The sequence below is a fragment of the Stegastes partitus genome, unplaced genomic scaffold, assembly GCF_000690725.1.
Source record: "Stegastes partitus isolate 25-593 unplaced genomic scaffold, Stegastes_partitus-1.0.2 Scaffold1917, whole genome shotgun sequence".
Lineage (NCBI taxonomy): Eukaryota > Metazoa > Chordata > Actinopteri > Pomacentridae > Stegastes > Stegastes partitus.
Window position 1 is genome coordinate 11,142 of NW_007579648.1, and position 13,578 is coordinate 24,719.

General features: G+C 41.1%; 1 protein-coding gene across 1 annotated transcript in view; it reads right to left on the reverse strand.

Moving 5' to 3' along the window:
• LOC103373165 (protein Daple-like) overlaps positions 1–10,188 on the reverse strand; it is a 21,279-nt gene extending 11,091 nt beyond the window's left edge. Inside the window, exons 1-3 of the mRNA XM_008302985.1 lie at positions 9,584–10,188; positions 6,879–6,991; positions 3,255–3,363 (exon numbers count right to left, since the gene is read on the reverse strand). Of these exons, the coding sequence (XP_008301207.1) occupies positions 3,255–3,363; positions 6,879–6,991; positions 9,584–9,643 (282 nt within the window). The 5' untranslated portion in view covers positions 9,644–10,188. The remainder of the gene's footprint in view (positions 1–3,254; positions 3,364–6,878; positions 6,992–9,583) is intronic.
• Between the last annotated feature and the right edge of the window lie 3,390 nt (positions 10,189–13,578).

Consider the following 13,578-nt stretch of genomic DNA (forward strand, 5'->3'; position numbering starts at 1 on the left):
TGTTAAGTCCCCACATTTGCTGCCTGAACAGTATGTCAACAGTGGACCAGCCAGGGCTTAAGAAAGGCTGAAGAAAGTCAGAGTGCCGCTGATCTATTGCTAACTGAGCTGGTTACACTCCCTATGTGTTTCACATTTTTAATAAATTACACATTTCATCTGATCACAAGGCCAGTTTGTTCATTTATACACTGTGAAGTTACACAAATGTTTTTTTTGTTGTCCTAACCCTTTATTATAACCTGTCTGCAGACTTTTCTGAGATGTAGTAACTTCCAGATTCACAAAGACCCATCTGACAAAAGAAGTAAGTGACAACCATGACCAATTACAATGCCATGCTTTCAAGAGATCTGAGTTAGTTCCTGAGATCACAATGGTGTTTTTGCAACACACATCAACTGGCGGATTGGACAACATGCATCAGTGGCATTTAAAAAGCAAAGCTACAACTAACAGTTATTCCAATTTCTGATGAATCTATTCTGCTTTTATCATAAATAAGTCATTGGCCTGTTAAGTCAAATGCTTGGCTTCAACTACCAGAGTTCAATTCAGAAAACTGCTTCTTTTGTCACCGTAAAAGCCAAAAACACAAAAGTGGGATAAAACCGACACGCTGCTATTACTTCCATTTGAGAAGCTGTCATCAACAAATGGGGTTTTAATTGTCTAAGTTGGCACAGATAAATTTTCTATTGATAAGCTGATAGATTGATCAATTAATCGTTCCAGCACATGGGCAGAATAGTTGGATGGAAAACTGAGAGAAAGCAGCACACCGTTAAGAGATTGTGATATCAGGTTACTGTGCTTTGTACTATAGAGAGGACGCAGAAAAGATGGGACAGACGCCCCTCCCCTCTCCACACACACACACACACACACACACAGGTTGATGGTTTGTCACTGGGGAGGCTGGGAGGATTCACCAGACCAGCCTGTGTGTCTGCTGGGACATCATCTAATTAGGAGAAAGCCAACGCCTAGCTTCATACGATCAGATGGAGATGTGTGTGTGTGTGTGTGTGTGTTTTGTCCCTGCAGCTGATCCAAAACTAAAGCACACACTAAAGCTCATAACTCAGTGACTTAAGGTTATCATATGAGGTATGTGTAGGCACATGTGTGTGGCTGAGTGTGTGCTGAGACCAGAGAGATTAACCATCATGGACAGATTAACCCCATACTGTCCAGAATGACCCACTTCACAGAGAGCAGTTAGCAGCAGATGTGGTCTTTGTTGTGTTTGGCCTCCATGAGCTACTCATGATCAATGTTTAATGAAGAAACTCTGCTACACTACAGGACACGTTTTGTTTGCTGCCACCATAAGAAAAATTAAAATGGGATTAATTACCAAACTACTTTGCATAAATAAATCACCAGGTCTTTATTGGTGATCAGTTTGACACAGAATTTGATGTTTGCTCCATGAAAGCTTGAGGTCCACAGTGAAATTGCAAATGTACACCTGCAAGGGGTCAGTAACAGACTTCCAACGACCATGTTAAATGTTGCAGGAGCCCTGGGAGCAGTGTATCCCTGCACAGCAAGACGGCTTTGAAGTGGAAAGTGATACAATTTAAATCAAGTAGTTTTTGCTTTCTATAGGTGCAGTGTCATGTACATGCATGTCTACTTGATTGCACATCGAAAGTGTGTATTGTGTTGTGCATACCCAACAATCTTTCTAGAGCACCAACATCTATTTTAAATACCTACTAGCACGCAACACACACCCATCACTGTACAGAATCGGGGCTAAGAGGAAGTGTGTGTCAGCAGGATATGAGTGCAGCTCAGCCAAATCAACTGCATCTGAGCTCTTTATCTCTGATTTATGCAAAAGACCCACTGTGTACATGCACAAACATGCATGCAGGGTTGATTCTTGTGACTAACACCTGGGTTTAGCTCTGAGAGGATGGTCACCATACAACACTCACACACTGTGCATAAACACAGTTTTATTTCATGTCCTATAAACGCTGCTGTTTCTTAAGAGGTAAAATTCATCTGTGTCTATGTATGAAACTGGCTACACTGGCACAGTGCTGCCTATTGCATTTACATTAGGAGCCAACTACAGTTATAGCCTGTTACAAATTAATTTTCTTTGCACAAATCAATACGCCATGTAAACACAGCATATCACTGCTAAGTGAATAAGTCACAGTTGTTTAGTCTGGGTCATGGCGATGTGTAGGGAGGACGCACATCAAGTTATGGGGCAGTCTGTGGCACTATGCACATTGCTGTGACTACTGCTTATGTATTACTATTTCTATGTCCAGAGGCTGTGTTCAGCTTCACAGCAGTTACAGTGGATTTAAAAAGTGGTATTTATACAACAATTATACAAACTCTAAGCCATCCACTTGCTCCTCATGCTCAAAATGCTTCAGACACATTTTAGCTAAACATGTTGTACCAGCAACTTATAATTAATAGAAATCAATAGCTTTCATTACAAAATGAACTCAGAATAAAACTAAAGATGATGATTATGACTTCACCTAGAAGGGAACCACTAACCACAGATATTCTTCATTTATGAAGGTTGTATTTTACGCTACTGTGATTTTATAGGTAAAACAAACCGTCAACACTTTTTTATGAACTGACTTGAACAGAAGAAATTTACAAAAAAAAAGTCTAGGAATGTTGCTTTACATATGAGCATGTGAAATCAAAGTAACTAAAAGCCCTTCACTAAGCATGTAGATCAGATTTGTTCCCAGTGAGCTGCCTCTATTGTGCCTAGTATTGACCCCTGCAAATTACTGGTCATCAAGCAGCAGCATGCAAATGACTGACCAGAAAGTTCAAAGTTGACCTATATGGATGTCCCCAACCATCAATACAGCCATGAATGACACACACACACACACACGCCACACACACTGCACTGGTTTGGGAATATAGGTGTTGTGTGTCTGCTCATGTGTAATGTACAAGCTCAAACAGACACGTCAGAAGACACACACACGATACTGATGTTGGCTAAAAGACACACAAAACAGCTGCACCTCCAGACAGAGAGACACAGATTATGGAACAACTGATCAGTAGATGATAAACAGATTCTTACTTGGTTAAAGTTTTTTCTCTCCTTTTTTTGGTAAAAAGAAAAGCACATGTGGGGACAGTGGTTCCTAAAATTTAATGATGACAGTCTGGACTGCTGTTTGGGTGTTGCTGCAGTGTCTGATCACCATGTTGGCACTGTGTGTTAGTTAGTGTGTGCATACCTGGTAGTACGTCCTGATGTGTCTGGTGAGAACAGTCAGGTTGTGAAGGCGAAGTGACACATCATTGTTCACATTCTTGTTCAGCCTCTGATTGGTGGGACTGGGGTCACTATGGAGACACACATACACACCACAGGAGTGCTTAGATTGACGTCTGTGGCTATTTAGGACAATGATTGTTACACACACACACACACACAGAGGCACACGCGCACACACACACACACACACACAGGCACACACACATGCTCCAGGTCCAGGGTAACTATTGTGCTTGGAAAGGATTTATGCCCACATCACCACATGTCAGCCTGTGCCAGACTAATTTGCATGTGAACAGGGGGAGTGTTACGCTGTCTGGCCGACCCACTATGACTGTCATGACGTCAGTTTGATGTTGGAGCTGTTACTGGGATGGGGTCTTCACCAGTTTGTGTGCTTCATGTGGCTGAGACTGGCTAAATATCAATCAAACATAACCCACCAAAGCTACTAACTTTCATAGACTTAAGGTCTTTGGGCTATAGTTATTGTTTCACTCTCTTTGAAAAAGGAAATGTATTTTGTTAACTGAAACAAAAGCCAAGAAGACTGAATCAGCCAACAAGTGAATTAAATATGCACACCTCCTCTGCTTCTGAGAGAATAACAAGTTAGATATTTATATTCCAGCTGCTGTATTCACTTAATATCCAAATGACAGTTCAAATGCACTTAGTGTCGACACATCACACAACAGTTTCACTGCTTTCATTCTGGTGTTGTGTTGTTGTTTTCTAGTACAACAATTTCCCTGAGGTTTGCACCAAAGGGATCAATAAAGTTCTATTCTATTCTATTCTATTCTATTCTATTCTAATACTTCAACAAGGAGTTCATCTGTTTGAGTTACCCTCCAACACACACCTCAACTCCTTTCAGTGCCGACTCCTCCACTTCAGGCTATTCTAACTCCACAACATTGATTTTTAATGTGCAACACTGCTACTGTTTGACGTCCTGCATTTCAGCTGAAGCTCACACTAATTTCTTTTAGAACTCAAACTAAAACAAACACTTTCAACTGAATGTGTCATTTAAAGAACTTAAATAGCAGCTTGGTGTTTCAGAAAACAGAGTTTTAAAGCCAGTCCAGTGAGAGCCATGAGCTGTGCGAGCAAGACAGTCTTTACTTGCCTCTAACTCTCCCAGTGACCAGTGATTTTAAATGTACACTGTATGGTCAAATACACAACAGATTGATTATGGTTTGAATTTGGTTGTCTTAAACCGCAGAACTAAATACAGGTGTAACAGATGGTCACTTGGAGGAACCAGTCATCCACGTAGTTCAGCCACAGGTGGGGATGTGTAGAAACAATCACACAGCACAGCTGTTGTCTCTGACCAGTATTTATGTTCATTTATTGTTTATGTTGACCACAAAATAATGATATAATATAATAACTGGGTCAGTCAGGTTGGTCAGCTCCTGACCAAATATTACTAGCTTCGGTGCACAGTTTTAGTGTTTGCCTACTGAATTGTGGGTGAAGAAGTGGACCTGCAGGACTTCCCCCCAACTAAAGATCTTCCTAGTCAACTATAATCATTAGCTCAAACCAATAGTTGCCCAGTTGTTGCACTTCTAAATAACAGATATTGAATCTTTCATTATAGTCATACTAAGAGGCTACCATTGAGATAGAATAAGCCATGTTAGAGGTCGACTGGCGTTGTCCTTTACCTGCATTTTTACCATCCTATTTTATGTTTCCCTGCCTGCAGGCTGGTCAGATCGCTGTTGTGGTGGTCCGTCATGTCATTCAGCTGCCTTTCCAGTGAGTCTCTCATCCTGCAGAAAGACTCCAGCTCAACCTATGTCATCATGGGCAGATTTTATGGCTGCCTTGCTCTACTTGGCAGCCTCAGTGAGCTTCACATAGTGGCACATGAACCACTTCTCCACCTTCTGCAGCTCTTGGTGGAAGTGGCACTCCAGCATGCAGCTGGTGTCACGGAGAGCAGAACAAGGACTACCATCGGTAGAGTCCGTCCACAGGGTGAGGGACTCACTGGAGAGGTAGCAGAATAAAAAACGACCGCCTAAACAGTCACGTGGCAGCCTGTAGGTAGGAACACATGAGACGGACCAGGCTAGAGCTATATGGTTAGCAGCAACTGATATTTCAAAATAAAACTGTCTTTTAACACTCATAATGACAGGATCGGTATGATTCTTCTGAAAAGCAGATCATACGCCAAATTAAGATCTTCTACAGTATAAGGTTGTCATATCTCCCAGCCCTACGTAACAGGTTTCAGTATTTCAACTATTTTAAGTAATTTAAATTCAAACTTTTAGCAATGAGCATGCTTCATGCAGGTAATTTTGCTATATTTAGCTTTATTCCCAGTCAAAAAGGCATGTAACAGTCAGTTAAACACAGCCGTATTTAACTGCATATTGTTCACAGAGAACAGCATGGGGTCATGTTCTTTAACATGTTTACAGACAGACTGATTTAACAGCTGACTGGTTCTAATGACTGACTCACCAAACATTTTTGAGGGGCCTTCCTGTAATATTCCTCATGGCTTTTCCATCCAGACCTCCTCCTCTGTAACCCACTTTCTCATAAACCCCTACCAAGTCCTAATCACCCCCCCAGTCTGCCAAGCCTACATTCAGTGCGTGGAGAACAATAGCGTGATTACCATTGTGTCTGAAGACAATAACTGACGACAATAACTCACATATGAACAGGCGGTCTGATTAGGGACACAAGGCCGTCTGGATAAGAGAAGACTCAGAGGTTCCACACAAGTATGTTTTACTACTACTATAGACAGTATTGGTGCCATCTAAACAGCTGTTTCCAAACCAGAAAATTTGAAAGGATAAGTCTGTGATAGTCTGTTTGTTTTTTTTAATGAACAAATCCCATGAGAATATCAAAATCAGCAACAGACTGATCACAAGTTTAGTTTAGTGTATTCATAGCCAGAAGTCTGTCCTTCCTAAGCACCAAAACGATTAAAAACACATTATTGTGCCACACTGTTGCTCTGGCTGACATGTACCTTCATTACCATGAACACACACTAAAGTATTAATCCTAAAACTCAGGGGGAAAAATGTTGCTCGGAATTTTGCTCATTTGATGGCATAAAAACCTGTTAAATAAACCAGATATTATAGTTACAGTGCAGGTATCAGTCTTATAAAACGTACTCCGCTGTCAGACGTGTACTTGCTTCACTCAGGCTGTTAGTGTCGCATCACTTTAATATTTGTGATTGATGTGATCTGCTACTTGACAGTCTCTTTCCTGAGTTTCGGTACAAGCCGACCGGAGCTCCACTATGAAATGACTGTAGATGTAGAAAGTCACACTGCCTCCATTAGTACACTGTTTCTTGCTGCAGCCTTGAACATCTGGCTGTGACGTTTACGACCTGAAACCAGCGAGTCAGGATGTGGTCACACAGACACACTTGCACAGGCACACACAGGAAGCAATGGATTAACTTACTTACCCCTTATATACCCAGTCCAGACACACAAAAACACACAGCAAAGGCTTTTTCTTTTTTAAGCTGACATATCCAAACAAAACGTGAAGCTCTCACTCTGCTACCTACATGTGTGTCATGATCTTGTGCAGGAAGACGCCGTCCACCAGCTCCATGAACATGTTGACCCGCTCCTCTGAGCCCGCATCGTCACATGAGCCGAGTGGGCCCAACGTCCGCACCTAGACGCAGACAAACACAGGAGACATTATGTCACACACTGAAATATCTGGTCTGTTTTTTTCTTTCAACTACATATGTTGTCTGAAGCCCTACTTAGTTTTTATGTGTAAAATTCCTAAACTATGTTTCTAGCTACGTAATGATCATTTGCCCTCTATTACTGTTTCCGGGGTTGGTACGCTCAAAGTCCACCATGCCACAGGAGTGTAACTGATATAGAGACATTAAACCAGTGGCCTTCTTCAAAATATAACAACATATATCAGCTACTTTCTACCTGTGCTGTAACACAATAGAATCCCTAAATGAAGGTGTCATAACTTGTATCAAGAGAAAAAGTGTCTCTCTAGTAAACATGCCATGAGGGATTGTGCCATCACATTTTTCATAGTTCAATCAGTCTGTTAAAGAAACAACTGAAAACATGCAAAAACAGCAGGACAATGCCTCACATTGCCTGGCTGCAGCCTCTCAGGTGAAAGGATTTGCTGTTTTTCTCAGTCTCTCTCTAAAGCCTTCTGTTTGGAACCTGTCTCCCAGGGAATGAAGTCAGACCAAACAGGACATTTAACGTCTCTGATGGCTGTTGTGAAGTTGTGATGAGCATTTTTTTTCAGTATTTTACATTTTTCATAGAGCAGCGATAAATCTGTGAATTGAAACAATAATGAACAAATCAATAAATTATGATAATGTTTAGACGCAGCCCTGGTTTCATCATGCACATGAATGTATCTGTAAGTATTAAAGTCACATTAAGACTTAATACACACTCAGAAGATGTGAAATGACAAAATAGGAAGAGAAATAAAGTCTAGTGAGTACTGCATTCTAGAGAAACATTGCACCATGGGAAACCTTGCTATTGGCCTGCTGGCCATGCTTCCTCCTGCTATGCTTGTGTGTACATCCATGCTGCTTCCTGTCCCACCTGCTTTTTCTCACACCTTCTGAGGACATTTTGCAAATCAAAATCCAATCTGAATTCACCTTAACAAGGGTTTTTCTGGCTCCGAATGGTTGTTTGGGGTGTGACCCAAATGATAGGAAGCTTGATAAGTTCATATAGAATAGAGGCAAAGAGCCTCTGCTGTCTTATTTGACAAAAATCTTTATATTTTGCTGAAATTTCTGACAATTTGATTATCAAAAAAAAACCTATCAAGCTTGAGTAAATTGAACCTTAATTAACAGAACAGGATAAAAACAGAGTGGTGTCAAACCTTGGCTAAGAGTACATCAAAGTAACACTGGAAAAACTCTGAAACACACTTTAGTCTTTAAATGCCTTACAGCACATTTAGTGCTCTTTCAGCCTTTCCTAACTCAGAGGGGCTTTGCTGGGAGTAATACTCTCCCTTTGAGGAACGCCCTGCTCAGACTCGCACAGTGGCAAAGCTGGAAGCTGCCCAGTACAACCACAGTCTGATCTATTGGCCACTGAGCAGCTCCACTGGAGCACTTGGGAATTAAGGGCCTCTCTAAAGGCATGCACTGTTCTTTCAGTCTCCCCACCCAGACATATCCTAAAATCTGGTTCAGGAGGAAAATGTGGTCCCGAGGGTGTACCTGTACAAAAACGGATTTCTCTAATCCCCGGGTGTGCAAACAGACAAATATCAGAAAACGAGGTAATGCAGTCAGGTGAAAGTGGCCCTGTGTCACTTTCCTACTGTGTGGCCATGTTATTTGCCTTCCTCTGTGTCCAACAAAGACGGGAAAATTGTTGGTTGAGCGGTCAGGTCAGCAGGACGTGAGGTCATGGGGAAGCAGGAAGCAGCACAGGGTTAATAACCTGTTGACTGCTCTGCTCTGGGCATCCAGCCCACACTGGAGATTAAAATGGGTCCAGAGCAAACTGACAACAAGACCCTGGTATCAGTGATACAGTGTGTGAAAGATGGAATATTTCTTATACATTTATCAAAAATTCGTTTCTCTTTTTCAGCTTTTATTGCAGTTGGGAACTAATTTTACCTATGCAGATTATTATTATTTTTTAAATCCTCAATTGTATTACTGTTTTTGTTGTTGTTTAATCAACTTACAAATGTAAACATACATTTCTGTAGTGGGTTTGAAGATGTCTCTACAGTCTGGATTTCATCATCAGATCATGGTTGCATCCAAATATTTGTTTAATCTCTGCTTTGGGCTTTTCTAGGTTAGTGAAACCAGCTGCTGCGTTGTTCGCTCCTACAAAGATACGGACTAATTTCTAACACATCCGCCTCATGCACATCAGCAGGACGGTTAAAATCCCCCAAACAGTGAGAACAGTGGGATTAACCTGCTAGAATTCTTAAGTACAGCAGCAGCCTCAGAAAGCTGCACCAGCTGTGAGCAGTGAGACACATTAGAGTAAAAACGAACTTTTTTTTCTGTTTGGCAGCGTGAGAATGAAAAGTGGAAAGTCCCAGAAACACCACCCCGTACCTACTAGTGCAAATCAGTAGATTATGGGTCAGAGTTGGTAGTTGCTACTAGTTAGTGACTTGTTTGAGTGCACCTGACATGAGAGGAAACGGACTGAGGTCTGCAGCTCGTGGGCATCATCCTCACAACTGTGTGCGCGTGCGGCGTGCACTCACCCACACCACCAGCGGGGACTCCATGAAAGTGGCCAGTAGCTCGGACAGAGTCACGTCCATGTTGCTCCGACGGCTTATCAGTCACCAAGCGATCATCAATCCGCCGATCAATCAGTCGATATCCGCCGCAGGCTCGCGTTGAGTCTCCACGCAGGACAGAACAAAGCCCCCGCGAGGCATCGATCCCCCCCCTGCACGAGCTCTCTCTCTCACCACTATTGTCTCGCGCTGTCCCGTTTCCCTCAAAGCTTCGTTTCAAAACTGGGAAACACAAATGTGAGTAAAAACAGCTGGAAACTGTTCCTCGCTCGCTCTGTCCACACCCCGGAGTCGGTTCCGTTCATTTAGTGGGTAAATATCCGTTTATTCTCCGGTTGAAGGTGAGACACTTGATCCAAACTTCGCAGGACAGTTGATCGTGTTGCCAGGGATACCCGACTCGGACCGTAAAGTGTCGAAACCGCCGTAAAATAAGAAAAGTACAACAAACTCAGTAGAAAACAGTTAAATGCTCGTTACAGAGAAACGTGGAGTGGTTAAAAACTTATTTCCGTTATGTGCTTCATATCCACCACGTCTCGCTGCCTCTGTCCTCCACTTCTCTCCATCAACCTGACTGTGAGGGCAGAGGCAGGACGGTTGACTGACCGTAACACTGACCAATCAGCACTGGCAACGACCGCAGGTCCCGCCTTTAACTTTAATTCAGCCAATCAGATACAGTAGTTTGTATGCGACTGACGTCACCCCCCACACACAGTGGCAACTGAACAAAGAGTTCAGCATGAACAAGATAATAGCCGACCAGAGGATAAAGAGCTTCGGTGTGAGGGTCTTACCATATGAAACACAGAATGGCATTTCTTAAGGTAGAGTGCAAAAGATAACCATAAATACAGAAGAGGATTAAGGCCACTGTAAAAAAAAAAAAAAACAATAATAATTCGAATTCAATGTCAAAAGTCTGAATTCGGAGGAAAAAGTTAAAATTTAAAGTCTGACCTTTTTTCTTTGAAATATGAGTTCAAAGCCAGAATTCTAAGAAAAATCAATCTGAACCTATTTATTTTTTTCCTTTTATCTTGATATACTGCTATAGTAATGACTGTTCCATGCCTTACTAAAATCTCATGAGCCAGTATAACTTTTTGATGGTTTTAAAACACAGCATCAGTTTATCTAAATAGATATGTGATTTGTCTCCCAACTAACAAACCAACATCACCTCTGTATTTAGCAAGCACAGATTTAGTTATTACTGTTGCTAAGCACATGGACTCAATGGAAAAGATGGACATAGTGTCTGGCTCTGAAGAGTGAATATGACAGTGACAAACAGCAGGAGGCGACTTCTCAGGTAACAAAAAGAAGTCCAGTTTTATAAAAGTCTAAGAAAATGACCCTACTTCTTCCTTGCTCTGTTATCTCATTTTCCAAATGAGAATACGATCTCAGTAGGTAGTTTCAAGTCGTTTTGAATACAGCATGGCGTTCATTTTGTTAATCATGATCCCACTGGAACGGAAAATAGACAATAAAGCTGGGAATGTTTTAGGCTCCCTGGTGATTGACAGCTCGTTACCTAACCTGTCTCCTCTGTTTTCTGTCAGTCTGTCCATCTTTTATTTACAGCTAAGTACCATCAAATGTCCTTTACACTGCAGCCATTTAACTTGTCAAAGCATTAAAATAGTTTTAATTATCATCATTAAAGATCACTCTGTTTTATGTATCATCATTTTATTTAAATTATACCATGTCAGTGAGCAAACAGGCAAATAGCAGGGCCCTGAAACTGGGACACCAAAATGGAACGCTGCCATCATTAAAGGTGCTTCCTTTACCTGGGCTGTTCCTGCTACTGGAGAAAAGGTGTGCAGAAGCAGAAGGTTGTTTTTGCTCTTTATTTGTTTGTTTGTGTGTTTGTCCTTACAGACTAACCAAAATTACCCAATGAAATGAATGAAATGAAATGAAAAATACTTTATTTATCACAGAAGGGAAATTCAAATTCAATTTTATGTTTTCTAATCTTTATATGTTGCTATAAGACTTTTTAAAGAGATAGGTAAATGACCAAAAACCAAATGGCTACAGTCGCCCAGCAAAAGCAGTCAACGTTGTTTGAATTGTTTTTATTTGTAGATGTTCATTAAGCCAACACACCCATAAACACACACTGGTTGCGGGGAAACCTCTTGCTCTGCCGCCAGACTCTTTGATCATTCTTCAAACAGGTTGAAAAGGAAACCAAAGATCAGCTCTGATCAGAGCACACAAAAGGCCAAATGCAAAGCAGCAGTAACTGATGACATGAAGTGAAAGAACAGAAGCGTTCGAACACAAGCTGTCAGCAAATGGATGATAAAGTGCAGTTAAACAGTTAGAGATACTTTTCTGTAACTGTTTACCTAAAACAGTAAAACATTTAGTGGAACATGTTCATCAGACCCAGTTCAGGTTTATTGACGTTCTCAGAAGAGTTTTGAGTCTGATCTCAGTGCAGCCTGACTGCATCACACGTGGAGGAATGAAGGCTGGGGTGTGGATGAGAACTGGAGAAATCATTCAAAGATTCTACTCATACTGAGAATGTGTTTTTGATTCGGAAACTGGCCTTGTGTCCAGCATCAGACCAAACATGCACACTTATACAAAATGTGCAAAAGTACAGGGAATGGGCAAGAAGGATGGTCAGCTCTGAGCAGAAGACAACACAAAAGTCTGAGGAAACCGAACTTTTCTCTGCTGTGATCACACATGGCATCAATAATCTGCAGAACAGCACCACCTTGTGTTTTGTTCATGTTACTACATGTGGCAGAGCGACTGCATTCAGCTCAGTAAAATCTCCTCCTCAACTGTTTCACAGGAGGGACTGATGGGGTGTCAGCCTCAGGATAGTATTATCCCAGAAATAACTATTATGTCTGAATCAAGTAAGTCTTTACGTATCCTGTTGTTGTTCACTGTAATCAAAACCTTTAGGCCCACCTTGATTAGCATGTTGCTTTATCTAAATACTTGATAAACATTGTAAAGTAGTTCTACGCAGATAAAACAACCAATACTCCTCCTTGTCCTGAAATTGATGGAAATATGGTAAGACCGGGGTAGGATTATAAAATATTCTTGAGAGAAGTTATGATTGCAGAAAGCGCTGCTCACTAATAAACACTTTAACACTTCCATATAGCAGCTTACGACTACATTATAATGTGTATTAGGGTGTTTATCAAACTGCTTTGAAATGCTGTAATTTATTCAACATTTTAAAAATATATTTGTTTAGTTCATTGTGAGAAGAGTTTCTTGTCATTTGGGAACTATTCAATTTAAAGGTACATTTGAATGCACAAATATCACAATCCACCCTCCATGAAACACCTACAGTGCAGCCAAACATTCTCATCAAGACAAAATGTGCACAGTCATATGTTTTAATGTGTTTTGACAACATTAATGGCACTGATCAAAACCTTACAGCAGTAGTTATGGGAGTAGTTCATTTTATGCATCATTCAAGCTTTAAAGAAATATTTCTCACCACACATTGGCATTATTGTTACTTATACATTAAGTAGAAGTGAGAACAGTGATGCAGTAGAAGGAGTAGTAATTGTAAACTTTAAAAACCTGACTGCTTTGTGTCAGTCATGTGTGTCATCAGTGTTACATTAACAATGGCTCTGTTGTCTTCAGGAATCCCAGAGAGCCATGACGGTGTGACAGGAATCCAGCATGAAGCAGCTCAACAGAAGTCAGTCAGCGTTTAGGCAATTATATATTTACTCTTGTGGTTTTCCCGTATGACTGATCAGCTGAGTGATAATGCAGGCAGCAGTATCAGCATCTGAACTGTTGCCTGAAAGACATCTATTCAGTGACATTGAGTTTCTGGATTGTAAACAAGATATAAAAAGGCCACAGATGAATAACAGAGTACAGTACATGCAACACACATGCTGTGATAGATGTCTGCTCCGGATAGAAAT